This window comes from Microcebus murinus, chromosome 16 (genome assembly GCF_040939455.1).
Source record: "Microcebus murinus isolate Inina chromosome 16, M.murinus_Inina_mat1.0, whole genome shotgun sequence".
Taxonomy (NCBI): domain Eukaryota; kingdom Metazoa; phylum Chordata; class Mammalia; order Primates; family Cheirogaleidae; genus Microcebus; species Microcebus murinus.
In genome coordinates, this window is record NC_134119.1 from 52004028 (window position 1) to 52030861 (window position 26834).

General features: G+C 59.7%; 1 protein-coding gene across 2 annotated transcripts in view; it reads right to left on the reverse strand.

The window, feature by feature from the left end:
* Positions 1-26834, reverse strand: part of SORCS2 (sortilin related VPS10 domain containing receptor 2) — a 516842-nt gene that overhangs the window by 23314 nt on the left and 466694 nt on the right. For both annotated transcript variants that reach the window (XM_075992934.1, XM_020282017.2), the window contains exons 11-18: positions 21384-21486; positions 14691-14767; positions 11317-11408; positions 10440-10547; positions 5889-6009; positions 4774-4907; positions 3872-4000; positions 417-588 (exon numbers count right to left, since the gene is read on the reverse strand). In XM_075992934.1, coding sequence (XP_075849049.1) covers positions 417-588; positions 3872-4000; positions 4774-4907; positions 5889-6009; positions 10440-10547; positions 11317-11408; positions 14691-14767; positions 21384-21486 — 936 coding nt within the window. The remainder of the gene's footprint in view (positions 1-416; positions 589-3871; positions 4001-4773; positions 4908-5888; positions 6010-10439; positions 10548-11316; positions 11409-14690; positions 14768-21383; positions 21487-26834) is intronic.

The window sequence follows — 26834 nt, forward strand, 5'->3', positions numbered from 1 at the left end:
ATTTATGTCTGTATCTTCACACACACGGAGTTTATCTTTGGTTGTGTAATTATAAGTAATAGGTGCTTTTAACTTTCTGCTTTTCTTACCATTCCAAATTAACTAAATCAATATAATTAGAGGTTTTAAAAAATCCTATAGCCACCCACCAGAAGGAGTAAATCTTACACCACAGCCCAGCAAACACGCACACAGCACCCCTGAAGCCACGCGGACCTCTGACGGCACACGCTGACACTCCCGTCCAGTCTGCCACCTCCCAGTCCCCTGTCACGCTAATGTCGGCTTCCCCTCCACCCGTGCCTCCTGCTGCCTGGAGCAGGCTGTTTCCACGGCAATGCCCTGAGCTGCTGGGGGGAGGGAACAGCTCCCCGTGCCTGTCCCCTCTGCTCTCCCTGCACACGGTGCCCACTCACCTGCTCCTGCCGCACCACGAACAGCACGTCCTCTCTGGGCCTCACGGCCACCGCCTCGCCACGGATACTGACCTGCAGGCCCCGGGGTGGCGTGAGGGGGCACTGGAGCTGCACTGAGCTCTGCTGCAGGTCCACACCACCCTCGCACACGTTGGACACTGCCTTGCGGTACCTGGGTGGTTTGAAGGAAAATACACTTCTCTAAGGGCTGCACCACCCCCAGCACCTGCACTGTGCAGATGATGTGAAATGACGTCCTTTGTCCTTGATACAGGTCCTGGCTCTGACACTTCAGACTAGTCCCTGCTTGCCAAGCCCTGGGATGCAGGAGAGGCCACTGCACCTGCTTGAGAGATGGATGGGTGGATAAATACATGGATGGATGGACATGGATGGATGGACTGAGAGATGGATGGATGATGGATGGATACATGGATAGATGGGTAGATGGATCATGAATCACTGGAAGGAAGGATGGATGGAAGGACAGATGATGGATGGATGAGAAGCTGGATGAATGGATGGACAGATGGATGGATGATGGATAAATGGATGGATGGGTAGATGGATGAATAGATGATGAATCATTGGAAGGATGGATGGAAGGACAGATGATGGATGGATAAATGAAGGTAGATGGATGGATGGATGAGAAGTTGGATGAATGGATGGATAGATGGATAAATGGATGGATGGGTAGATAAATGAATGGATAATGAATCACTGGAAGGATGGAAAGACAGATGATGGATGGATGAAAAGTTGGATGAATGGATGGACAGGATGGATGGATAAATGGATGGATGGGTAGATGGATGAATGGATGATGAATCATTAGAAGGATGGATGGAAGGACAGATGATGGATGAAGGTAGATGGACGGATGGAAGGGTGATGGATGGATGGATGAGAAGATGGATGGATGGATAACTGGATGGATGACTGGATGAGTGGGTAGAAGGCAGGGTATGTGTTGTTGAGGCCAAAGCCTGTACTTCCTGGGCCTACTCCTGTTTCCTGGTCCCCAGGGGGAGTAATGGGGATTTTCAAATGAGCCCACAGGCTTTCCCTTCCTCTCTGAACACTTCGTCACAGAAAAATGGGGAAGTGGGACCTTCAGATGGAGCATGTTTGGGATCTTCCAAAGCTGAGGTTCCCAGCCCTTACGCACCTACCATATTTATATGAAGTTAATCCTTTATAAGCAACATTCCCAGCCTGTGGTGGAGAAGTGTCATGATGGCTCACACCTGTGGGCACTGTCCCCTGGAACACAGCTTGTATTTATCACTCTCCAGACAGAAGGAACAGCCACCATGTGCCATGGGCTTGCAGCCCAGCAGGGAGGACCATTAGGTGAGTGATGGCAACAACTGGGATTTGTGCTATGACAGAATAAGCTTGGGACATCAGGTGGGTGGTCAGGGAAGGCTTCCTGGAGGAAGTGCTGTGTAAACTGAGACCTACAGGCAGCATGAGCACCTCCAGCCCCCAAGTGAGGGCCTGGCTCACTGAGCGTTGATAAGTAGGGGACAGTCTGGGCACTGCAGAGGCTCAAAAGGAACAGGGGAGGGGTGCGCCTCTCTGGGTGGGCTTAGCTCTGTAGCAGGTGTGAGCCACAGGGCACCTTGGACCTCTTCTGTCCAGTGTTCTCTGTACAGAGCCAACTCAAGGAAGTGTCCCCTGATGCTGGCTCACACGGGTGCAGATGGCAGAACCCTGTGGACTTCTTGGCCTGGGAGCCAAGTTCATTCATCGGCGCCTATGGTGGTACACATGAGCCCTGCCACCAGCTTCTGTGTCCTGAGTACAGGATGTGAGCCCTGCCACCAGCTTTTGTGTCCTGAGTACAGGATGTGAGCCCTGCCACCTGCTTTTGTGTCCCAAGTACAGGATGTGAGCCCTGCCACCAGCTTTTGTGTCCCAAGTACAGGATGTGGGCACTGCCACCAGCTTTTGTGTCCTGAGTACAGGATGTGAGCTCTGCCACCAGCTTCTGTGTCCTGAGCATAGATGTGAGCCCTGCCACCAGCTTCTGTGTCCTGAGTACAGGATGTGAGCCCTGCCACCTGCTTTTGTGTCCTGAGTACAGGATGTGAGCCCTGCCACCTGCCTTTGTGTCCCAAGTACAGGATGTGAGCCCTGCCACCAGCTTCTGTGTCCTGAGTACAGGATGTGAGCCCTGCCACCAGCTTTTGTGTCCTGAGTACAGGATGTGAGCCCTGCCACCTGCCTTTGTGTCCCAAGTACAGGATGTGAGCCCTGCCACCAGCTTCTGTGTCCTGAGCATAGATGTGAGCCCTGCCACCAGCTTCTGTGTCCTGAGTACAGGATGTGAGCCCTGCCACCTGCTTTTGTGTCCTGAGTACAGGATGTCAGCCCTGCCACCAGCTTCTGTGTCCTGAGCGTAGATGTGAGCCCTGCCACCAGCTTTTGTGTCCTGAGTACAGGATGTGAGCCCTGCCACCTGCTTTTGTGTCCTGAGTACAGGATGTGAGCCCTGCCACCAGCTTTTGTGTCCCAAGTACAGGATGTGGGCACTGCCACCAGCTTTTGTGTCCTGAGTACAGGATGTGAGCCCTGCCACTTGCCTTTGTGTCCCAAGTACAGGATGTGATCCCTGCCACCAGCTTCTGTGTCCTGAGCATAGATGTGAGCCCTGCCACCAGCTTCTGTGTCCCAAGAACAGGATGTGAGCCCTGCCACCAGCTTTTGTGTCCCGAGTACAGGATGTGAGCCCTGCCACCTGCTTTTGTGTCCTGAGTACAGGATGTGAGCCCTGCCACCTGCTTTTGTGTCCCAAGTACAGGATGTGAGCCCTGCCACCTGCCTTTGTGTCCTGAGCATAGATGTGGGCACTGCCACCAGCTTTTGTGTCCTGAGTACAGGATGTGAGCCCTGCCACCTGCTTTTGTGTCCCAAGTACAGGATGTGAGCCCTGCCACCTGCCTTTGTGTCCTGAGCATAGATGTGGGCACTGCCACCAGCTTTTGTGTCCTGAGTACAGGATGTGAGCCCTGCCACCTGCTTTTGTGTCCCAAGTACAGGATGTGAGCCCTGCCACCTGCCTTTGTGTCCTGAGCATAGATGTGGGCCCTGCCACCAGCTTTTGTGTCCCAAGAACAGGATGTGAGCCCTGCCACCTGCTTTTGTGTCCCAAGTACAGGATGTGAGCCCTGCCACCTGCTTTTGTGTCCCAAGTACAGGATGTGAGCCCTGCCACCTGCTTTTGTGTCCCAAGTACAGGATGTGAGCCCTGCCACCTGCTTTTGTGTCCCAAGTACAGGATGTCAGCCCTGCCACCTGCCTTTGTGTCCTGAGCACAGGGCGTCGTCAGCCTGACTTCTCTTTTCCTGACTCTGCTCGGGAGCTGCGGGCAGCAGTGGGGACGCGGCTGGGGTGCACGCAGCTCCGCCCTGCGTTCGGGCGAGGAGAGGCCCCGCACACACACTCACCCAAGGCTGCTGGTGTAGGTCTGGCCCAGGGCACAGTCGTCAGGCGGGGACAGTGGGTTAAACCAGAAGTTAGCAGAGCACTTGTTGGCTTCGGACTCTGAGGAGGGGGAGCGCTCAAACCCGTAGTCGCTGGGAGGAGAAGGGACAGTGATCAGGAACCACGCACAAGTGGGGCCAGAGCCAGCCAGCATGGGAGTGGCATTGTGGGGGCTGGGAAGGGAACCGCATGCCAAGGGCCTACTACCTGCCATCTGCGGGGACACGGAGGAGAACCCATGATCCTGTCCCAGAGGGGCAGACAGGCCTGAGAACTGACAGCTACAGTCCAGAATGACAAGGGATGCTGGGAACTCAGAGGAACCTGGAGGGCTTCCTGGAGGAGGTGAGCAAATCTCAAAGGATGAGCAGACACAGGCAGAGGAAGTAGGGAAGAGGTGCTTCGGGCAGGGACCGGCCTTGTCAGTGCAGGTGCAGGGAGGGACGGGCAGAGGTGGTGGAATGTCAGGAAGCAGGGGTGAGGTGGGGAGGCGAGTGGGTGGGCCAGAGGCCTCGTGAGTGACGTCCTCCTGTGGGCAGCGGGCAGCCACAGGTGGCTTCTGAGTGGAGCAGGGCCGGTCGGGGCTGTCAGGAGAGCGCTGGGAGCAGGAGGGCTGGGGTGGCACGGCTTGCCCAGCATGCTGGCCGCCCCGCCTGCTCCCCACTGGGGGAGGCCACCCCCGCGGCTTTAAAAATGCATCAAATTCCTGATGCTCCTTCCAGCGGGAGCTGGCCTCAGTGACCAAGGGGTGGAAGAGAGCGAGTGGCGGCGGCCGGACGGCAGGTCACGGCGGGCACACGGCCCACGCGGGAGCACGCCGCGCTGCGGGGCACGGCAGCCCTGTCGGCCTGAGCGCGCTGCTCACCAGAGGAAGTCGGAGTCGCGGCACTCACACACGCGGGACGTGAGCGCCGACGTGAAGCTCCTCCCCTTGATGCACCAGGATGTGGATTTCCTTTTCCGGAAACTTCTCTGCTGGCCCATGATGCAGCGGTCGCCCTGCAGCAGGAACGTGGGGGTGAGGGCCCGGCGCTAGCTCTGCGCCGGCTCGTGCTGCTGACCGGCCTGTCCCGGGAAATGCCGGTTCCTCAGGCGGCAGTGGGCAGGCAGTGCCCCCTCACAGATGGGGAAACTGAGGCCCAGAAGGGGAAGCGGCATGTCCAAAGTCAAGCTGAGACAGTGTCCTTCCATCCCAACCCACAAGCATTCATTAGGCACCTTCTGTGTACAGCCCGGGCTGGGCCCTGAGGGGTCGCATAGCTGGGAACGCAGTCAGTCCCCCTTTAAGGGCCGCTCTGCACCCCCCAGGCCCGAGGGCGCCAGGCCCCGTGCCGGAGACAAGCCACGGCCTCGAGGGCTCGTGCGCACACAGTAGGTCCTCAGGGGAGGAGAGGGGAGGCCCCACCCCGGTGGGGCCGCGGTGGCAGCAAGGGCCGAGCCACGCCTCGCTTGGCCAAGCCGGAGCCAGGCCCTCCCGGCCATCGTGCCAGCACGATCCAGCTCAGCGCAGAGCCCGCCCCTCCGCCTGGCGAGCTCCGCCCCCCGCGCCTCATTGCGGTCCTCACCCGCCTCCCCCCAGGAGGTGTCTGGTCACCCTGGCCTGCCTGCGGCCCGGGTCCGCCTCCCCCGCAGTGCCGTAGGCCACGGCCCACCCTGCGCCTTGGCTGGCAGCCCCACGTGCCGCGCTGCGCTCTCGTTGAGCCCAGCCTCCCCCCGCGGTGGCCCCTGCACGGGCGCAGTGGCCCTGGACGCAGCAGGTGCCACTGAGGCATCCTTTCTTTTACAGTGTCCCACCCCCGACCCCGGCATCCCAGGCTTCCCGGTCACAGCCCCACTGGGGCGAACTGGAGCTTGGTGGCCTTATTTCGTTCTCCTGGGAAGGCGGGGGATTCTGAGGACTTCTTGGAGGAGGTGCCCCAGCCTGGCGGGGAGGACACAGCAGGCAGAGGGGGCCCCGCCCGCCCAGCCCGCCCGCCCCACCTGGAGGTCGGTGAGGTCCCAGGAGCTGTAGTCGTCCTCACTGCACTGCCTGGAGAACGAGGGCCGGAAGTCCACCTTGACGAGCTCCCAGTCCGAGCGGAAGCTGATGTGGCCGAAGACGCTGGGGAGGGACGAGGAGGCAAGGGGAGAGGCCAGCTCAGCCCGGCCGCGCTGTGCAGGCTCTCCCCACCCACGCAGCCCCCGCCGCACACCGGGAGACTCGTCCCGCCCTGCTGGGGACCGGACCTTGCCGGCCTCGCGGGCGCTCGGCAGGCCTTGGCATTAGCGTCCCCACAGTGACCACCGTGATCTCTGGCCCGTCAACTGCACTGGCATGGGCCATCCGTCCGATCCCCACGCCTGCCCCTCGAGGGACAGGGAGACAGCTCGAGGCTGGGCCCGGCCTCCTCGCCTCCGCCAGGGCCCTTTCTCGCCCCACGTGCGACTCTCAGCCAGGCTGAGCCTGGCCCTGCCGTCTCCTGCTCCTGTCGCCTGGCCGTGCGGCCTTCTGTGCTGCAGAAACTGGCTGCTGCCGCGGGGCTGCAGGGCGCTTGCTCCCACATGCAACTGGCCTCCCAGGAGACATGGCGAGCCGTCGGGCCGGACTCAGAGCGGGCGGGCGAGGAGGGTCACGTCTCAAGCAACCCACATGGCCCAGTGAGGCGAGTCCACCGCCGTGCTACAGACAGCAAAGCCAGGGCACAGAGAGGGCGCGCGACTTGCCCAAGGTCACACAGCCTGTGCTGGTCCTTATCCTCTGCTTGGCGGTCAGGAGTCATTTGCTGAGCATGCCCAGATCTTTGCCTTTCAAGAGGGCCACTGCCTGAGGGGCTTCCACTCAATCCCCCAATACCTTACGCTTGGGGTCCAAAGACCACCCCAGAAGAGGGGCCCAATATGCCTTTCCCCGGTCCTTCTCCAGTCCAGCTTACAATGCTCTGGCCATATTACCAGAGGCCAAGCATGTGGATGGAGGAGGTGATACACCCTGCTCTGGTCTTGACCCCTGTCTGAACACCACCAGCTGGATTCTCGGGGAGCGGCGATCACGCTCTGAAGGGACTCAACCCCCATTGTGGAGTGGTGCTGAGAAAGGAGATGGAGTGTGTTCTTAGGGATACGAAGGCTGCATCTGGATGTCTGGGGCTAATGGTTGAAGAAGGGGCTTGGCTCCACGGGGCTCCCGAGTCAGGCCTCGGCACCCCGTTTCCCGCATGTGTGACCCTGGGCAGGCCCAGCTCCCTGCTGTACCTCAGTTTCCTTGGCTTTAAAGTGGACACAAGACGACCGGCGTTTCAGGATTGATGTCGGATTAGTGACGGTGTGGGCAGGGTGCCCGGTGCACAGTGGAGCTTCACATGCGCACACACGCGCACACACGTGCACACACGTGCACGTCAGCCCCGCTCCCCAAGGCCGCGTCACAAGGGGGGTGGGGCCACCTTCACTTCACAGATCTCACCCGAGCCTATGGCGCCGCGCGGGGCCGGGCCCCCTGCCGCCCGGCAGCCGCCGCCTGTCCTGCCGAGGGCGGGCTCCGTGTGTGCGGCTGTGTCCACCCCGTGTCCTCGCGTCCCCGCCCGTCACTGCTGGCCCTTGGGGCTGGGAGGTCCCACTGGCTCTCGGTGTAGCCCTCATTCTGGAGCCACCAATGCCGGTGGCTCCTCTTCCCCGCGCGAGTCAGGAGCCCTGCCCCGCCCTGCCCCGCTCGGAGCCGCGGAGGGAGGCTTGAGCATTGGCCTGGGACTTCTCCTCGCTGCCGGTGACACAGCCTGCCCAGGACAGGGTGACGTCCCTGGGCCTGGCCTCTACTCTGCCTGTCCAACGGCTCTTCCAGGCACTGTTTCCAGCAAGGAGTCTGGCTTTGGCCCCGAAGCGCTTGCGATTTAGACACCGTCCTCCTGCTGTCTGTCCCCTGCCATGTGGACAGCCCTCGCTCCGGAGGATGTCAGCACCCTGAGGACCAGCTGTTCAGCATGGTCACCCACACAAGCCTGGCGGCTGGTCATCAGGACAGTGTGGGGCCTGACCTCAGGAAAGGAGGCTTGTTAGGGGACACATTGTACCCAAGAGCATCCGCACCGGCACGCATGGGGCCCTCGCTCCTGCAGATGGCGGCCTGATGTGTGGGCGCCTCCTGCGCCAGGCAATGCCGGCTGTGGGGAGCGTACGAGTGTTACTCCCATCTGACAGGTGAGGAAACCGAGGCCGAGGCAAGGGAGCGCACAGCTTCAGCCTGCTCCTGCAGGAGCCAGCGCTAGACGCGGGGCTGGCAACTCCGGGCTGTGCCGCTCTGCGCGCAGTGGCAGCACCGCTGCTGGCTGCAGGGTCCCCGGGGGCCTCAGTCTCACCTGCAGTCCCGGGGGGCAGAGCAGGGTCCGGCTTGGCTCATTAGTTATTCCTTCTGAGTCTCTGAGTCCTGCCTTTTAGGAAACCTAAGACCTCAGCCAACACTGCGGGAAATACTCATCTAGTTGACTCTGAGTCTTCAGCAGGTGCCAAAGGAAGCCTGTTTATCGCTTTGCAGCTAAAAAGGAAAAATGGGCCAAGCCGTGGGGGCTGGGCGGCGAGTGTGCCGCCTGAGCAGCCCCACCCGTGTGGGGAGCAGCCTGCAGCCCGTGAGGCCCTGGGCCCACCCATGCCCGAGCGGGGCCTGGGCCCTCTCTGCTCTGAGGCTGCTGAGCCCAGGGCCGGCTGCGGCAGGTGCCCAGGGGGAGGCGCGGGGAGGGCGCAGCAGGGGCGGCTCCCACCCAGATGGACTTTCTACTCTGACATGCCGCCTGTTTCGTCTTTGTGGTCCGAATTCTGTGTCAACCGGCATTGTCAAGCTGTTTAAAGATGCGGCTCTGTGAAGCAGGAGGTCTGCAGGGACCATTCTGATGCTTTTTAGAAAAACTTAAAAGGTTGTCACACCGGCTGTGAATTCACCATTTCCCTTCTGGGGATGGAACGTCCGGTCTGTGGGCGGGGAGGAGAGCCGGGCTGCCTCTGGCAAAGCCGGCTCTGCGCGGTGGCAGTCCGGAGCAGGGTCGACGCCCTGCACAGCCAGTCTGCTCAGGCCTCCGGGCACAAAATGCGCAGGTCTCGGCCGGCTGACTTGCTGGCTCTGCGGAAGGGCCGGGCCGCCCTCGCCGGCAGCGGTCACTGTCCCCTCTGCTCTGAGGCCTCAGGAAACAGCTGGGCCATGTGGCGGGGCCAGGGGGGCTGTGGCTTGTCGCACTCCCAACAAGCCACAGCCAGAGCACTGAATTGGACCCCTTCCTCCCTCGCCTCGCGCTCCGGATAAAAGCGCCCCCCCCCCCCCAGGCAAAGGCCGCAGGCTCCAGCAGCACGTGGGAGCGCAGCCACCTAAAGTCGGAGACGACGGGACGGGATGGGGCGGGATGGGGCGGGGCAGAGCAGGGACCGGGTGTCCCGGACTCCGCACACGCCGGGGCACGCAGGGAACAGAGGGCGACTGTTCCGTAGCCAGCGTCGATAGCATGGGATCCGCGTCCTCTCCCAGGCCTGGCGGGCCCCTCCCCACCCTCCCTCGGGCAGGATTCCCGAGAGATCCCAGCACCCGCAGAAACGGCGCATCACCCCGGAGACTTTCCCCGGAACGAGGCCAGACGCCGCGAGCCGGAGGCGGTCGGCAGAGCCCGGCGCAGCCCGGCGCGGCCGTGCTGGCGAGGACACAGGGAGGACGGGCGGGTGGGAGGTCCAGCAAGGGGAAGGCACTCCGGCAGCGGCCCGCGCAGTCGCCCCGCCGTGGCGCACCGTCGAGAACACGCTGACACGCGTTCCGCCGTCTGGCGGAACCGGAGCCCTGCAAGGCTGCGCACCATGGCGCCACAGTGGCAGGGTCGCCTGGCTGTCAGAAACGCAGGGCTGGGGGCCCACCCAGCTCTGCCTTTGCGGGGAGGAGGCAGCCAGCCAGGCCCTCGTTTCAGCCACGACTGGCGGCACCTCCGCTCCCTCAGTGCGGCCACGGGGCTGTGGTCAAACCCGTGTGATCGTGCCATCCTCTGTGTCTTCGCCCTGGGCCAGGGTGGCTCTGAACAGCAGGCATGTCAAGGCCCCTCTCCCTCCCTGGCGCCTCTGGCGGCATTTGGCCCCGGCGGGGCTGGGCATGTGCGGGTGGGTGGGAGACAGAAGCTGGGCCGGGGGCTGTAGCCTCAGACCCAGGGCAGGTGCCGGGCGGTCACCGCTGGCTTCCCCCTGTGCTGGCCTGTCTGAGTCTCAGGACCTCATCTGCCCGTGTGGCTCAGAGGTGCCCGCACAGGACAACACTAACCAGCCTACTCCACTGGAGAGGCTCGCGGGTCGTGACTGCGGTGGGGGGTGGCCGCGAGCCTCGGATCGGTCCACCGGCCAGGTGACCCTGGGCAGGTGGCGGATGGTCCCGAACGGGAACAGAGTGGCCGCCTCCCAGGTGGCTGGGGTGAGGCCAGCAGTGGGCACTAAGAGCTGCCACTCCCCTGCAGGGGGCATGTGTGGAGACAGAGCTGGGGGCCCCGGCAGGGCCTGGCGGCTGGCTGCGACCTCCCACCCCCAGCCCCCGGCACTCACGTCATGACCAGCGTCTCGTCTCCCGGCTCGCTCAGCAGCCCGTCCACGAACACCGAGGTGCTGGTGAAGTTGTGCGTGCTCCAGGTGAGGCCCTCGTCCAGGCTGAACCTGCACGAGAAGGGCCTTCAGCACCCCAGCGTGGCCGGAGTGCTCCTGTGTCTGGGCCTCTGCCCTCTGCACACAGCCACCGTCCACTGAAGCTGTCTCGGGGGCCAGCCTCGATCTGGGCCACAGCTGGAGCCCTTTCTGCGGGCGGGGCTGCAGCAGCCACCTGCCAGCAACTGCTTAGCCATGTCATGACCTCGTGCCTTGAGTGTGTTATCTAGTACCATGAAGGCAATCTGTACCCCTTGGGTTACACGAGGCCTGAGTCCAGCCCAGAGGGTGCCAGGCCAGTGATGGGGCTTGTATTGCAGTGCTGCCATCTTGCAGTAGATAAAGCTCTTTTTCAGACTAAAGTGATAGTGGTTTCCTGTCAGCTGCTCTAGCTCTGCTTTTCGGGTCCCAAGTTCACAGCTGTCCTCAGTTCTCCATAAGGGTTTGCAGCTGTGTGGCAATACTGCCAACCCCACTCTTACCCGGCACAGGCTATGGGCTTCTGGGTCACTTGGCCCCAGTTCCTCCTGCTGATGCTTAAAGGTCACCTCTGGGAAGCCCTCCCAGCGCCCCCGCCTCCCCTGGGCCCCCAGCCCCAGCCTCCCTCTGTCCTGTCCGCCCATCCCGTTTGCCTCACGAGGGCTTGCGGCGCTCTGCTGCCCCGTTGCCGGTGCAGTCGGCTGCGCTGCGGCCCCGCGCGGAGCCTGCTGGGGCATGTTCTGAGAGGCCGGGCAGGGAGGAAGAGCCCTGCACCCACACCCTGCTGCTCCCGGGACTTTACTTGAGCGTCTTCAAGGGGATGGAGGTGTCCTTAACGGCCACGATCACGCCGCCGTGGTCCAGGTACAGGATGTGGTGCTCCTCCTCGAACACCTGCGGGCGCGGGCGGCACGCTGAGGCAGCAGCCCAGGAGGCTGCAGGCCATTCCGGGCCGGGGTCGCTCCGGGGCAGAGTTGTCAGCGCACGGACGGGGGTGTTGGCAGAGGCCTGGCCCTGAGGCCAGGGCTGTCTAGGGTCCCCGTGGCCCCCAGGCCACCCCTGGGCTTCCCTGGCCCGCACGGACTCAGTACACAAACGACGGGGACAATTTCTACAGCGCTGACGTGAGGGGCAGCGTCGCCACAGACGGGCACCGCAGGGTCCTCTCTACGTGAAACTCGCGCACAAGCGCCAACATGGGAGGGGAGAAAGGCAGTGGGATCTAGAACATTTCAGATAAGCATCACAGTAAGAGCAAATCTCAATTGGACATGAAGACGCAACTCCAGTGTCTCCTCCTCCAGGAAGCCCTCCTTGATGCCACCTGGAGAGGGAGCTGCGTGACACCCAGAGTTTAACTGGGGAGAGAAAGCAACACACTCTCTTTGGAAGGAGCCCCGCGGCGCTAGGGAGACGGATTTAGGGGCAGAGGCCTGTTGGAGGTTCCCGCAATGACCCAGGAGGAAAACGAGTTCTGACCCAAAGGGCTTCTCCTCTGGGAAATGGTGAGCTCCGTGTCTCAGGGAATATTCCAGAGAAGCTAGGCTCCCTTGCCAAGAGGACCAGGACCCCAGGGTGGCTGACGTCACACTGGGTCCCGTGAGGCTGCCGTGAGAAGCTCCAATGGCCACCCTGTGAGCCGGGGCTGGGGCTGGCCTGCTGCGTGGTGTCTACGGAGACTGGCGGGAACCCAGGCACCGCAGGGGCAGGGGAGTGGCTTTCCCAGAGCCCGACTCCGAAACTGCCCCGGAGGTGGCTGCGGTACCTGGGGCCACCCAGGGTCCCCGGGAGAAGCGGCACCTGCTCTCCTGGCTGGGGACTCTGGGCAAGGGCTCCACGTCTCCGCTCCCTCCAGCTCCCATGCCGTGGTTTTCTGCCCTGACCGACCCTGAGCGCACGGTCCTGTCCCCATCTGCCATCTCTCTGTCCCCACAGGCTGAGCCAGGGGTCCTGGAATGTTTTCTGGCTTTATGAAAAAACACCCCAGGGACCTTATGTTTTTAAAAGGTTATGTCGATTAAGACACACTCTGCCACTGGTGACTCATCCTCTCCGCTCTGCTGCCCGGCACGGCACAGCCCACGCATCCCTGGCGGTCCAGCCGCGCAGGAGAGCCAGGGAGACCGCCCGGAGCCACATCGGGTCTGTCCCCTGCCTGGGCGCCCGCCCTCTCTCCCTCCCCTGCCAACCCCCATTAAACTCCAAAACCCAGCGGGACCATCTCTCCTACCTGGACACACACTTCCATCCCCGCACCCCCTCACCCTGCACCCTGCACCCACCACCCAGCACCCTGCACCCAGCACCCTGCACCAGCACCCTGCACCCTGCACCCCTCACCCTGCACCCACCACCCTGCACCCACCACCCAGCACCCTGCACCTAGCACCCTGCACCCAGCACCCTTCACCCAGCACCCTGCACCCTACACCCAGAACCCTTCACCCAGCACCCTGCACCCAGCACCCTGTACCCTGCAACTAGCACCCTGCATTCAGCACCCTGCACCCAGCACCCTTCACCCAGCACCCTGCACCCTACACCCAGAACCCTTCACCCAGCACCCTGCACCCAGCACCCTGTACCCTGCAACTAGCACCCTGCATTCAGCACCCTTCACCCAGCACCCTGCACCCAGCACCCTGCACCCTGCACCCAGCATCCTGCACCAGTACCCTGCACCCTGCACCTAGCACCCTGCACCCAGCACCCTGCACCCAGCACCCTTCACCCAGCACCCTGCACCCTACACCCAGAACCCTTCACCAAGCACCCTGCACCCAGCACCCTGTACCCTGCAACTAGCACCCTGCATCCAGCACCCTTCACCCAGCACCCTGCACCCAGCACCCTGCACCCAGCATCCTGTACCAGCACCCTGCACCCTGCACCTAGCACCCTGCACTCAGCACCCTGCACCCAGCACCCTTCACCCAGTACCCTGCACCCAGCACCCTACACCCAGAACCCTTCACCCAGCACCCTGCACCCAGCACCCTGCACCCTGCAACTAGCACCCTGCATCCAGCACCCTTCACCCTGCTGCCATCTGGGGGAGAGGCCCTTCGAAGCCGTGCACACTCGCAGATGCCCTCCTGTTTCATCCTCACACTCCCAAGTTTGATCCAAGCGAATTGCTCGGCAGAAGTGACCTGGATGAGTGTCTCACAATCAGTTCCTGCAACATTAGAAAACCTCTTCTGTTCCCTTGTCTATTTCATCTAGCAGGTGGGACTTCTCCAGTAAATAGATAGACGGTGACCTTTGAGAAACTTTAGACATGTTCCACTAGTTTTAGTGAAATAGAAATATTAAAATACAATAAATCTCTTTTGCCCTTTTCAAAATTCCTTGTTTCTTGTATAGTTTTTAAAAAAACGTCAAGGCCTTAAAACAGCCTGCAGGCGGGTGTCATGCCGGCGGGGTGACATAGCCGTGTGAGTGTCACCAGGAGGGGGCTGCGGGAGACACGCAGGCACAATGAAAACCGGCCGAAAACAGAACTTCCTGTCTGGAAGGGGACGCACAGGCGAGTGTAGGCCACGTGCTTAAGCGTTTAAAGGAGAAGAGGAGAAACTGTCAGCCTATGTCCTTCTCTGCCCGGCCTGAGCCCCACGCACGCCGCACGGAGCACGGGACCCTGCACGAGGCCGTGGCCTGCACGGCGCCTTCCTCCTGCCCTCCTCCCTCTTCTCAGGCCACGCTGCCACATCTGGTCGTCACTCCTGGATGTCCCCCAACCCAGGCTTGCCATGGCCCAACCTGCTGTCCCCATGCTCTCTCCTGCTATCTCCTGGCAGGTCCCTGCCACGAATCTGGGCGGCACCTGGCCCCACCTCCTGGCCTCTGTGTGACACCTCCTTCCCCTTCCATTCCGTGGCATTTATGTCCTTTCTCAGGTGTTCATGGTGACACATCTGACTAGGAAGACGTTTCTCGGGTCTGAAATTCCCCATCGGCGGCCATCAAGAGAACAGCAGGGTGGCGGGAGCCGCCCGCCCGGACTTGCCTTTCAAACACAGCAGATGCACTATCTGCCACATGGCGACCTGGGCTCGGCCACGCGGCTCAGAGCTTATCCCATGCAGCTTCCGGAAGGGAGGGGTGAAAGACGCATCTCCTGGGAGTCCTGGCATGACGGAGTGGGAGGCACCAGGCACCTCCCGGCCACCTTACCTGCCGCCAGGTGTGCCCGCAGTCCGACGTGATATACATTTCTTCTTTATACTCCACCAGCTGCGAGCCCAGGTTACCTGGTCCAAAAGAAAAGGGGCAGCGTTGTTCTCAGGATCAGCCAGCTCTCTCCAAGCTAAGGTCTGAGCCTGGAAAAAATCCCCAAACAAGGGTGGCCTGTGCCCAGGTCCATATCTGCCACCACAGAGCTGTGCCTGCCATGCATGGGCCCGGGTCCTGGCCTGTACAGTAAAGAACCAACCTGCCCAAAGACAGCCAAGCTCTGGCAGGGGCCCAGGTGCAGCCAGAGCTCATGTGCTTCAGCAAACCCACAGGTATGGTCCAAGGATCAGAGTGTGGAGCGGTGGTCAGAGACAGGCGGGCAGTGTGGGCTGCTGGGAAGCCTGTTGGGCTTTAAGCCAGGGCAGGACATGGCTAAGTTTGGGTTTGGGGACAGCTTGCGGGAGGCTGGTGCAGGGGAAACCAGAGGCAGGTCCAGGGAAGACCAAGTGACACCCAGCAGGTGCTCACTGAATATCTGCTGAGTGGACATCTGGGAGGATAGAGAGGTGGGCACCAAACCAGCTGGGCAGCCTGGAGGCTCTGCCTAGTTTGGTTCACTTAAGCCCCTGCACCAGGCTGGCTGGGCTGGTCATCAGCCTTGACCCTGTGGGTGGTGTAAAATGGAAAGAACTCCCAGCTTGGATCTCAGCCAGCCCCATCCATCTCACAGGTGGGGAAACTGAGCCCGATGGGCTTCTATAAAGAGAACGATGGCCACGTGTCAGAGCACAAGCCCCAGGAAAGTCAGGTGGCCTCCTACAATGGGCTTGAACAGGGACTTTCTGATAAGCTAGACTCAGCAGGCCTCCCCACGCCCCACGGCAGGGCAAGGACAGGGGTCCAGGTCCGCAGGATTACAAGGACCTCTGATGACAACACTGAAGCTGTTCTGGAGCCCCCAGAGGCCCCAGCCCTGGGTGACTTGTATATCACTTGCCATTTGAAGCCTTATTTAGGTGGTGCTCTCAGAAGAGTTTTATTCAGAGTAAAGTTTAGAAGTTATTGGAAAATTCCAATGAAATGGATTATCCTTAAATAGATGAGATCTATCCTTAAAGTGAGTTCTAAGCACAGTAGTAGACTGTTTGTGTGTTTGTCTTCTTTTTTGAAGTCCATATGTCTACCCACCCACACATCCTCCCATCTATCCATCCACCCACCCATCCACTCATCTATCCATCTACCCACCCATCTACCCATCCATCTGTCCATCCATCTACCCACCCATCTACCCATCCATCTGTCCATCCATCTACCCATCCATCTGTCCATCCATCTACCCATCCACCTATCCATCTATCCATCCAACCATCCATCCATCCATCTATCCACCATCCACCATCTTTTATTAGCCTATTATCCATCCAACCAATTATCTCTCCATCTACCCACTTATCTCTTAATTAGCTGCACCCACTCACTCATTCCTGCCTTTATTCATTAGCATGTCCCAAGGGCCTGTTCTCTGCCCAGCCCTGTGCTAAGCTCTCGGAGTCTGAGCTGATTGAACCAAGTCCCGGCTCCTAAGGGCCTCAACCTGGCAGGGGAAGGAGGGTGGGAGGGCCGTGCTGTTGTACATAGAACCAGGACATTGGGCCCGTGAAGGAAAATACTCAAGGAGAGACCCAGGCTGGGCCTTGGGAGACAAATGCGAGCTGGCCAAGGGTAAGGGCACAGGGCGTGCCTGGGCAGAGGCATGGGGGCGGGTGGGAGCGGACAGATGGGAAGGCGGCAGAGGGGTAGGTGTGGAACCTGGGTGTCTCTATACTGTCCCTTTGTGGGGCAAGGTAGAGAAATGACTGCTGAATGAATGAAACGAATGAGGTGAATGAATGAATGGAACAAGTGGGTAGGGAGGGGAGGAGGAGGGGGCACCCTTTATGCCCCGTTAACCCAGACGCCAGCAGACACTCCAGGACACTCGCAGACCCTGCTGCTGCGTCCGCACAAGGAGCTGGCACGCTGCAGTCTGCAGCTGGCAATGCTGGTGGTGCACATGCGTGTCTTTGACGGGCGCTGTTTCCCTCTGTCTGCCAGAGCCGTCAGGCTGCCAGTCACCCAGCCGGGGCATGACAGGACTCCACAGACACACCGGCTGCGATGGGACGGGCCTGTGGAGAGCGGAGGCTGACAGCTCAGTGTGCGGAGGGACACAGGCCTGGACACGTCCCCTCCCTGCTGTGCTGCTCCGGCCCCTCTACCTGGCCCTGGGGCTGGCAGGTCTGGTATACAGCAAGTGCTTCCTTACCGAATGAAAGTACACTTCCCCTCCATCCTTCCCTGCCCCCGCGGCCAGAAGAGCCGAGCAGAGCAGCAAAACACCCACCGCCCATGGCACGTCCGGAGGGGGAGGGCTGTGGGCCTGTGGACCCCATGGCCAAGGCTGCCCCTCCTGTCCTGGGCCTGCCTGCGTGCTCGTGCCCCACCTCCAGGGCGGCAGGTGAGTGTCCTCAGGGCTGGCCCAGGCCCCTCTCCAGGCCAAGGGCTTTTCAAAACCTCCCACATCTGGACACTGCCCGCCGTGCATGAGCCTGGGCGAGCGTGGCTGAACTTGGAGGAAGGGACTGTCATGGGCAGGGCTCTGGCCAGCACTCGGCTCCTTCCCGTGGGCCCCGGCCCAGCCCACAGCGTTTCCCAGCAAAGCCGTCCGGTGCTCCCAGCTCCCAATGTCCCCCCCTAAGGTGACCTGCGTCGGGGCCAGGGACGAGGAAGCATGTGCCAGCCTCCACTCTGCTGGGTCCTGAGGACTCGTGTTTGGATGATGAGCCGGGACGCAGACGAGTGGCAGGCGGATGGGCGTGCCGCGGGGGAGGGGCTCTGTAACCACCAGGGGTACCCACCTGGCGTTGTCCACACACCGCACCTGTGAGTGCTCACAAGGCGGATGATCATCCTCATTTTACAGATGAAGAGACCGAGGGTCAGAGAGGCCTGCCCCAGACCACAGAGCCGGGAAAAGTCAGAGCAAAGATTGGCTCCAGCGCCCTCCGTGTTCCCGCCCATCAGGGCTTCCCGCCTCTTGGTGACAGATTCCCGGGCCCTGCTCCCAGGGGCTGGGATTTTTTGGCCTAGGGTGAGCCCCGGAGACCCCAGGGGGTGCTGCCCAGAGTGCCTGTCTGGAGGAGGCGCGGGCAGGGTGGAGGCAGAGGCCTGGCTGGGCGGGGGGACAGCCCAGGAGCGCGGGGTGGGAACCAGCTGGCGCAGGCCGCCAGGGCTGGACAGACAGGCAGGTGGGAGCCCCCGAAGGTTGTGGAGCAGGAAGTGTTTACTCGTAGGAGGTTTGCATGCACACGAGCCCGGGTCCCAGCCTACCGAAAGGAAGAAAGGACAAAGTTGCGGAATGCAGGGTCCTTCAGACGCGGTCACTCCAGCAAGGCTGTGCTGGGGGTGGACCTGCCTTTCTGTGCCCGACACGTCCGGGAGATCATGCCACGGGCATCTCGGCCCCAGCTGGGTTCCTGCAGGTGGGTGTGGCCGCCCCCCACCTGCGGCCAGACACCAGAGTCCTGCCTTTGCTTCTTGAATCTGTCCTTCCTCGTCCTGATTGGGTTCGAGGCCCCGCTTTCTGCAGGCCCCTCTGCAGGCCTGGCCCCTGTGGACTGGACCCGAGGACAGGGGCGCGTCCACGCTACCTCCCATCGCCGCCCTGCCCCACCCCACGCCTTGCCCGCGCTCGGCGGCCCGGCCGGGAGCACCAGCCTGTGTGGCTGCAGCAGCTGCCAGCTTGTCTGCCGGTCCCAGCGCAAACCCCAGGGCGGAATCAAGGCCCATATCCTGTGTCCCTTTGTCCCCCGAACATCCTTAAGGGGCAAAGCCTCATCTCTCCACATCTCCAGGGCCCTGGCAGGGGCCTGGCACGGGTTGGGGCATGCTGCAGCTATCCAAGCGCAGGGACGATTCAGACACGCCCGAATCGCATGCTTCTGCTCACCCCGCCTCACCCTTACAGTGGGAGTTTGTCCTCTCCTGTTGTAGACGAGGAAACTGAGGCTCAGAGAAGCCCGGTGAAATGCCCAAAGTCCTATAGCTGGGAGGTGGCAGTGCCTGGGCTTGCAGCTCTCGCCCACCTGCCTCCGAGGAGGGCAGGGGAGTGACCCCGGGAAACATGCACCCACCCCCCAGCTGCCCCTGGCAGTGCAGTCAGGCGGCCGAAGCCTGTGCCAGGGCTAGCACCACATGGGACAGGGGAGTGTGGAGCCAGCTCCCACTCGCCTCTGCTCCCTAGAGCCCCAGCCCCCAGGGAGAGTCCCTTCTGCTCCCGCAGAGCTCAGGAGGGGAGGATGGAAACACTTGCACGTCAACTGGCCCACACTGCACGGACGGCTCCCCCTTAGGGGAAAGCCCTGGCCACGACTACACAGAAGCAGAGTGAAATGCCAGTGTAGCATCCTGCCCTTGCAGGGAGGCTGCGGCTGCAGGGGTGGGATGGCCACAGTTCAGGGACGCGCACGGGGCTCTTGGGTCCAGGACACTCACTCTGGGCTTTCAAGGACTTTGGAAACTGACAGGCGATGAACTCTGTGAACTAAAATAAAAACTTCAGCCCTTGGCTGACTGAGTGGACCCCTTCTTAGCCAAGAGGACCCAAGAGATTCCCTAAAGCTGAGTTGCTGGCCATGAGAAGGGAGGTCAGACACGCCTCCTCAGGCCCCCTCCCTTCGTGGAGACGTCCTTTGTGACTCACTAACAGGCCTCAGGCCGTGCAAGCCAAGGCTTGGACCACATCTGCCGGTCATCGATCTACTTAACGGGTCACGTGGGTCTGGGTGTATGTCCGGTATATGTTAGGCAGCTCGCCTCTGATTAACAAACTTCCTTCTCTTAACTTAAGACATTCCAAGACTTTAGACAAAGCTTCATTTCTTTAACTAATTACAAATCAAAGAATCCTTAAGCCCACCTATAACTGTAACCCCCTGCTTAGAGACATCCTTCCTTTTCGGGCTAAACTGATGTACGCCTTCCATGGATTGACTTATGACTTTTTGTGTCAGTCCTGCCTCCCTGAAATGTACACAACCACACTGCAACCCGACCGTGGTGACACCACTTGCTCTAGGCTTCCTGGGTGTGGTTCTCCGGGCCATGGTCACACATATTCAGCTCAGAATAAATCTTTAAATTATTTTACAGAGTTTGAGCTTTTTTCCGTTAACAACTTCATTGAAATCGATGCAGATGTGCAGAATGTTCACTTATCAATGCAACCACCAGGCAGATGCCGTCCACCCCAGCTGACACCGGCTGGAAGGGACCCCGGGCACTGGGCGCACGCGGGGAGCCTCAGCGGTGGAAGGCGTTATACTTTCCGTCTGCTCTTGGTGTCCCTTCCCTCCGTAAAGCCCCACATTCTCGGGGTAACGTCAACACGCCTCGTCCTGACGGTCAAGGTCTCTACTGTTAGAAACCCACATCGTTTATGGGGTCTTCATCCCCCAGCCAACCTGTGTCGGTTCAGTCACTCTGAATGCCCATGCTCCCTCTTCTGCCCAGAAGGCCCTCCTGCCATGTCGGCGTGGCCATTCATTCACTCATTTGTTCATTCACTCACTCATTCATAAGGAGCCGTGGAGGGCCCACCTTGGGCCAGGTCCCAGCCTTGTGCTGGGACATGGTGAGGGGTGGGATGTGGCGTTCAGCTCAGAGTCTTGGGTCCAAATCTAGCCAGTGCTTGGCCTTCAGAGACACAGCCACCCCCACCAGGTTGCAGATGGTGCTGGGGACAACTAGGAACAGGGTCCTGGGTTCAGAAGGCCATGAGCTCTGGGCCATGTCTCTCTGTCATCTCTCCTCTGTGATGAGGCAGTAGACATTGCCTCTCTGTCATTTACCCCAGCTGCAAAGTGGTCATGCAAAGTCTTGCCTGGCTATCCACATCCCAACCAAGTGACCTCAGACAGGGTGGCCCTGCTTGGTCTTTGAGTGACCCTTATAACTAAAATAAATATGGTATTACTCAATCATCACACACTTAATGATCCCTGAAGAAGGTTCTAGTTTAGTGGGGGAGAAATACACACATGCAAATTATAATTCTGGTTTTGTAAACAATGATAGTTGTATATGTGCATCTCTTTCTCACTAAACTAGAACTTTCCTCAGGGGCCAATAAATGTCAGTCATGATACAAATCATCCATCCATCATCCATTCATCCATCCATGGATCTATCTATCTATCCATGCATCTATTCATCTATCATCCATCATCCATCCATCCATTCATCCATCAATATATGCATCCATCTATCCATCCATTCATCCATCATTCATCATCCATCCATCCATCCATCCATCCATCCATCCATCCATCTATCCATCCATCGTCTATTTGTCCATCCATTGTTCATTCATCCACTCATCCATCATTCATTCATCCATTCATATATCCATCATTCATTAATCAATCCATCCATCCACCCTTCCATCTAGCCATACTTCTATTCAGCCAATGCGTATTATATGCCCACACTGGGTTATGCATTCACTCTTCAGAATTTGTCATGAGATCTGAGCTTCCTGGAGATGTTGTGGCACTGCCTCCCATGAACACATCATGGCCCCAGTCCCATGGCCATCAAGCTACCCTCGGGCTGTATATCGCCTGCCAGCTGACTGTGATGGCAGCCACCCACCTGCACCCATGATGAGGCCTGGAGCAGTGTCCTTGGTGTGCACAGTGCCTGATACATAGGGGTTGTCAGCCCAGCGCAGGTGCAGGTGCAGGTGGCAGTCTGGCTGCAAAGAGGAGAGAAGAAACAATGGTCAGCACTTGGGTAGGAGGGTCCTTAGAAAGATTAGGCCTGAGGCCAAACCTGACCCTTCCCCTTGGCTTTGGGTGAGAAGGCAGGGCTGGGCGTGTCTTAGAGGAGTGATGCAGGGTGGGCAGCTGGCCTGGAGGCTGACCATGATGGAAAGGCAGCTTTGCCCAATGGGCTGGGAGGGATGGGAGGTGGAGGAGGTGTGTGAGGCAACCAGGAGGATCGGGGGGTTCTCTGGTCTAGATCGGGGCCCTGCGGCATCTGGTGTGGTGCCCCCACTCATGGACGCAGCAAGTGGGGCTCCTCCCAGGGAGGGCTCTTGGGTCCTGGCAGGTGGGCTTTCCAACATGGCTGCTACATGCAGTGCTGGGCCGAGGGACCATTCTGGAGCCTGCACAGCCCGAGCTCATGCTCACTCGTCCAGACACCCAGAACCATTACTGGGAGTGTCTACGTGACCACAGTAGCCTGGGCAGCAAAGGACAGCTGTGGGCACCCCATAGACCCTCCGCACCTTGAGAGGCAGAGGGGTGGTTTAGTGTCCTGGAGCTGCGGGGGGCTGGCTCTGGTGACCCCGATTCTCCTCTCCCCTCTCTGGCAGCCTGAGACGCTGGGTCTCAGACACCGAGCCCGCCTGGGTGACCCAGGAGCTCCACCCGAGACTCCACCTAACCAACGATGCCAAAAGGTTTGCGGGGGAACGATTCTGGGGTCAGCCTTTCTGGTCCCCCCAGGTCAGGGAACTCCACAGGACAAAGCAAGATGGGCAGCCCCCAGGCCTGGTCACAGAAAGGGCAGGGCCTGCAGTCCTTGCACCTCCTCTCGTGGCTCTTGGCGTCTTTCTCTGTGGTGGGGCAATACCTCTGCTTCACGGGGCTACCGAGTTAACATGGCGCTGCCACTGGCGCGTCTGTGTCCAGCCCTGCCCTGGCCAGGGTGCTGCCCAATCGCTCAGTTATGACAAGGGTGAACATTTCCCTTGCCCTCTTTTACTTATTTATTTTTTTCTGGTAAAAATCTCCAGTTTAGAAATACCCTAGAATTGGGAATCCAGAGATCCAAATTTTAACTTAGGAGGTGCCACTAATTCACTGGCAACTTTGGGCCTCGATTTTCTCATCTGCAAAATGGAGACAGTGGCGGCTGCGGCCCACACCCTGCGGCAGGTCATTCCAGAACCCACTACAATGTTACGGCATCTGCTCCATCTGAGAGACAGTCTCTCTCTTCATTTGATGCTTTTATAACACTTTCTTCTGGCCCATGAGCTATGTTTTACACAGATTATCCTAAATTAAAAATTAAATTGTTCAGTAAATTGGACGCTGGTTGGGCTGCAACCTCCCGGCGGCCGGCATCCCCAGCTGACAGTCGGGCTGCACCTGTCTGCACGAGGCTGCAAGAAAGTGCTGGCTGCACTACATGTCGCGCAGTGCCATCTGCACGTGACGCCCCGAGCAGGGAACTCCGCAGAGACGGGGCAGACGGCGGGTGCCTGGCCGGCGCGATGGGTGGCGGGATAGCTAAGGTGCTTCCGGGTGATGGCTGCACAAATCTGTGAATATACTAAAAACCATCGGACTGCACACTTTAATGGGTGAGCTGTGTGGTATGTAAATGATATCTCAACAAAGCTATTAAAATCAAGAAAAAGAAATAAATAGTGACAAATTTAGCCAAACGAAGGCCCCATGCCCGTTGCAGAGTCACACTCCTGCGGGTGACTAGGGGACTGGAGGCCATCCCCAGGGCAACCAGGCCCCCGTGCTGAAGATGGCAGGGCCCTGGGGGCAAGGGCCTGGCCTCCGCGTCACCCCCAGAGAGCCCCCTCCAGGAACACTCGGGGTGGACCAGCCCCACTGAAGCCCTGTGAACTGTGACAGCCTCTGCTCCCACGGAGGTTTCTGATTTCTAGGACTGGAAGGCAGGTCAGTGAGTTAGCAACTTTGGTGGGACCATTCAGTCTTGTCCCCTGCCCACCCTGACAGAGCAGGCGGAAAGGGGAGGGGTGTGCAGGAGAGGGGAGCCCTGTGGTCTCGGTGGAGGGGCCCTTGCAGCAGATGGAGGCTCCAGGCAGGAGAAGCAGCCTCAGCAGGGCTCGGCCTGCTTTGGTGCCCTAGGCTTCCTGGAGGGCCAGGTGGGGCGGAGGGACGGGGCTCATGGGCTGGTCTCTGCCAACCTTGTCCCCTCCCTGATGAGCTGGCACATCAGACCACTTTCTGAGCGTGCAGTGGGCAGAGCCAAGTTAAGGGCACTGCCTTGCGGACCCTGGCTGCCCCCTCCTGCCCTCACCGCAGTGGTCTGTCCAGGTCGCCTGTCGGGCCAGAGATACAACACCCCTCAGGGCTCCCTGCGGTCAGCCGTGGCCCACAGGCCTCTGGCAAACGCAGGCAGTGCTGCAGTGCCCTCTGCATTCCCCTTGGGGCCTGACAGCTGGAGCGAGGCTACACACCGCCCCAAGCAAGGCTGGGCTGAGCGACGTAGGGAAAGGCAAGCAGGCGGGCCTGGGGGTGCTGACCCCGGGGGTACACGGACGCCCTGCGAAGGGAAGGGGCGGCATGGAACTCCAGAGCGCCCCTTGGGTGTGCACCGGCAGAGACAGAAGTCCTTTGAGGCCACGCAGCGTGAGGACAGCCACGGGACACGGCCCAGTCCTGACAGAGGTGGGTCCCGGGACTCCAGGGCCGGGTGGGCTGGGAGGGGAGGCCCGAGCTGCCCCCAACGCCCCCTTCTCTGCCCCTCTGGTACACACGGGCCAGCAGGGCCTACAGAAGTGCACAAAGTGTCCAGCAAGTCATGAACCTGTCGGAAGGACAGAGGGCAAGGAGCCCAGCGTCAGCCCTCCGGGATGCCCAGCTCCTGCCTCAGCCCTGAGTCTAAGAAGAGTTCCGTAGGCTACAAAATGAATGGGCTTCTAGTCTGCATTCGAGCTGAAAACAAATTCAAAACCATCTTCCAATTAAGGTAGATCACCCTAAAACAGTTCTTATCCTACCACTCACCTATTAAAAATGCCCCTTCATTTCCCCATTGCTGGAAGAAGATATCCCCAGACAGGGGGCTGGCTGAACGGGCTAGGAAAAAATTCGTGACCCAGAGTTAAGAGAAGAACAGAAGGCTGAAGAACTGCATGTGCATTAGGATCCCAGTGATGACCTCTTAACATGCGTATGGGCTAAAAGATTGCAAAGAAAAATACCCGATTATTGTCACTTCTGGGTGGTGTGATTACAGTTGGACCCTATTCCCCTTTATGCGTATTTCTTATTTCCAAGTTTTCTGCCATAAGCAGACATCACTTTTATGATGAGAAACAAACCTCGGATGCTCTTTGCCCTGTTCCTCCAGAGGACGTGTGGCCGAGTGGGGGTCACACTCAGGGAGGTCTCTGTGCTCGGCCAAGCGTGGCCGAGCCCTGCATTTCCCGTTCACGGTGCCGCGGCCACACGCACAGGGCGCGGCCTCCCGCCCCGAGGCTCTCCCTCTGCCTCTGCTGAGCCCTGGTGGCCTGTGCGCTCTGCTCCCCTCCGTCTGCGTCTCCGCAGCCGCCCGGGGCTGCGCACTCACCAGCTCTCCTGTCGTGGTTATTTTAAGGTCAGGACATAAATCTCAGAGGTTATCTCCTCACTGAGCTGCGTGGTTGCAGGCCAGAGTCTATTCTTAGCAAAAACTTGCTTTGACAGATTAATACGGCTGAACTTCGCTGGCGACGATACAAAAATTAGCCCTTTCACAGCAACTCTGTTCTCGGGAGGGTTTTTACAAACGGCGGGTAATCAACTCCCTGCGCAGGTGGGCAGGTGTTGCCATCCTCCATCACTGGCAGGAGGGGACCTGAGCAGGTGCCTGGGTGGCAGCTCAGGCCTGGGGCGGAGCAGGCTGTCTGTGCCTGGGGGCAGGCAGGGCCGCTGCCCGGGAGGCACAGAGCCCGCCCGGCCAGGTGTCAGGGCTCAGGGTGGGTGGAGAAGCCGGCTCTGCCCGTCTGTGCCTGCAGTGGCCCCGGGGGCCCGCCGTTCTCGGATTCTGCCAGACAGTATCCCAGCAAGGCAGGGATTGCTTTCTGCTTTGTTGACAGTGCCTGGCAGGCAGCAGGTGCTCATGTGTATTTGTTGAATGAAAACGCTGTAAAATAGGCACTGCTGATCTTTCTATTATACATACACATGAGTAAACTAAGGCAGAATGATGGATGGATTCAGGGGTCCCAGTGTGCAGTCCTGCCTTTGAGGGGCTTGCAGTTGACAGTGGGAAACAGAGAAGCAAGCCCAGTGAAGTCTTCTCAGTGGAGGGGACATGTGGGTAGGGTATTCAGGTATCAGTAGGAGTTTGCTGAATGAGGAAAAGGGAAAGGGCCTGCTATCTCTGTGCCAGGGATAGGCAGGTCCCTGTAGTATCTCATTTCATGCTTGCCACAATGTCACAGGGATTTTTATCTTCTCCCCCCCCTTTTCATCAGAGGCTCAGAGGCGTTGGTTGACTTGGCCAAGATCATACAGTCAGTGGGGATACTGAGACTGTAGCTCTGTGTAGTTCCACTTCTGGACTCTCCCCCCACCCTGAGTGCCCGAACACCTGGGAACGATCCAGGATGCTTGTGGTAGTGAGCTCCCTGTGGTATGCAAGGAGAGAGGCCCTGGAAAGGCCATGTCCAAAGTCAAGAGGGTCGGGGAGAGGGAGAGAGAAGCATGGCCAGATGCCCATGGCCCACTCAGCCCCTTCCTGCCTTGCAGCTGCCGGTCGCTGAGTGCTCACTGAGCCAGGGCCCCTTGGAGAGCCACCCTTCTACTCTCACCAGCATGAGCCTGTGTGCCACCTGGGTCCCTGGTAGCCACGCAAGAGCTAGGGCGGTCCCTGCCACCTTGGGAAATCCCTTGCCCCTTCCCTCTCTAGATGGCCAAGGGGCTCAGGCAGTCTACACCTGTATTCATCCAGAAAGGCAGCCCTGGCATAGTGGGACCAGCTTTGGCACTCATGAGACTTGGGCTGTGGCCAGTTCTGCATTTATTATGATGGTACATTGCCTTTGGTGGCAGATTATAAACACATATCCACTCCCTACTTCTTACCTCCATGGGCAGAGTGTACTTCTCTGGTCCTTGATGTTGGCTAATAAGATCCACCAGATACAACACAAGGAGGCTTGGAATGTGCTTGCTGTTTCTATTTATCCCCTTGTACCTCTGCTATCACATGAGAACTGGGCTGGCCCCAGGAGGAGGAGGCAAAATGTACAGCTGAGACTAGTCTGGAGCAGTTAACTCCAGTTAACTCCCAGACATGTAAGCAAACCCAGCCAGGATCAGTAGAACCACCCGGCTGAGCCCA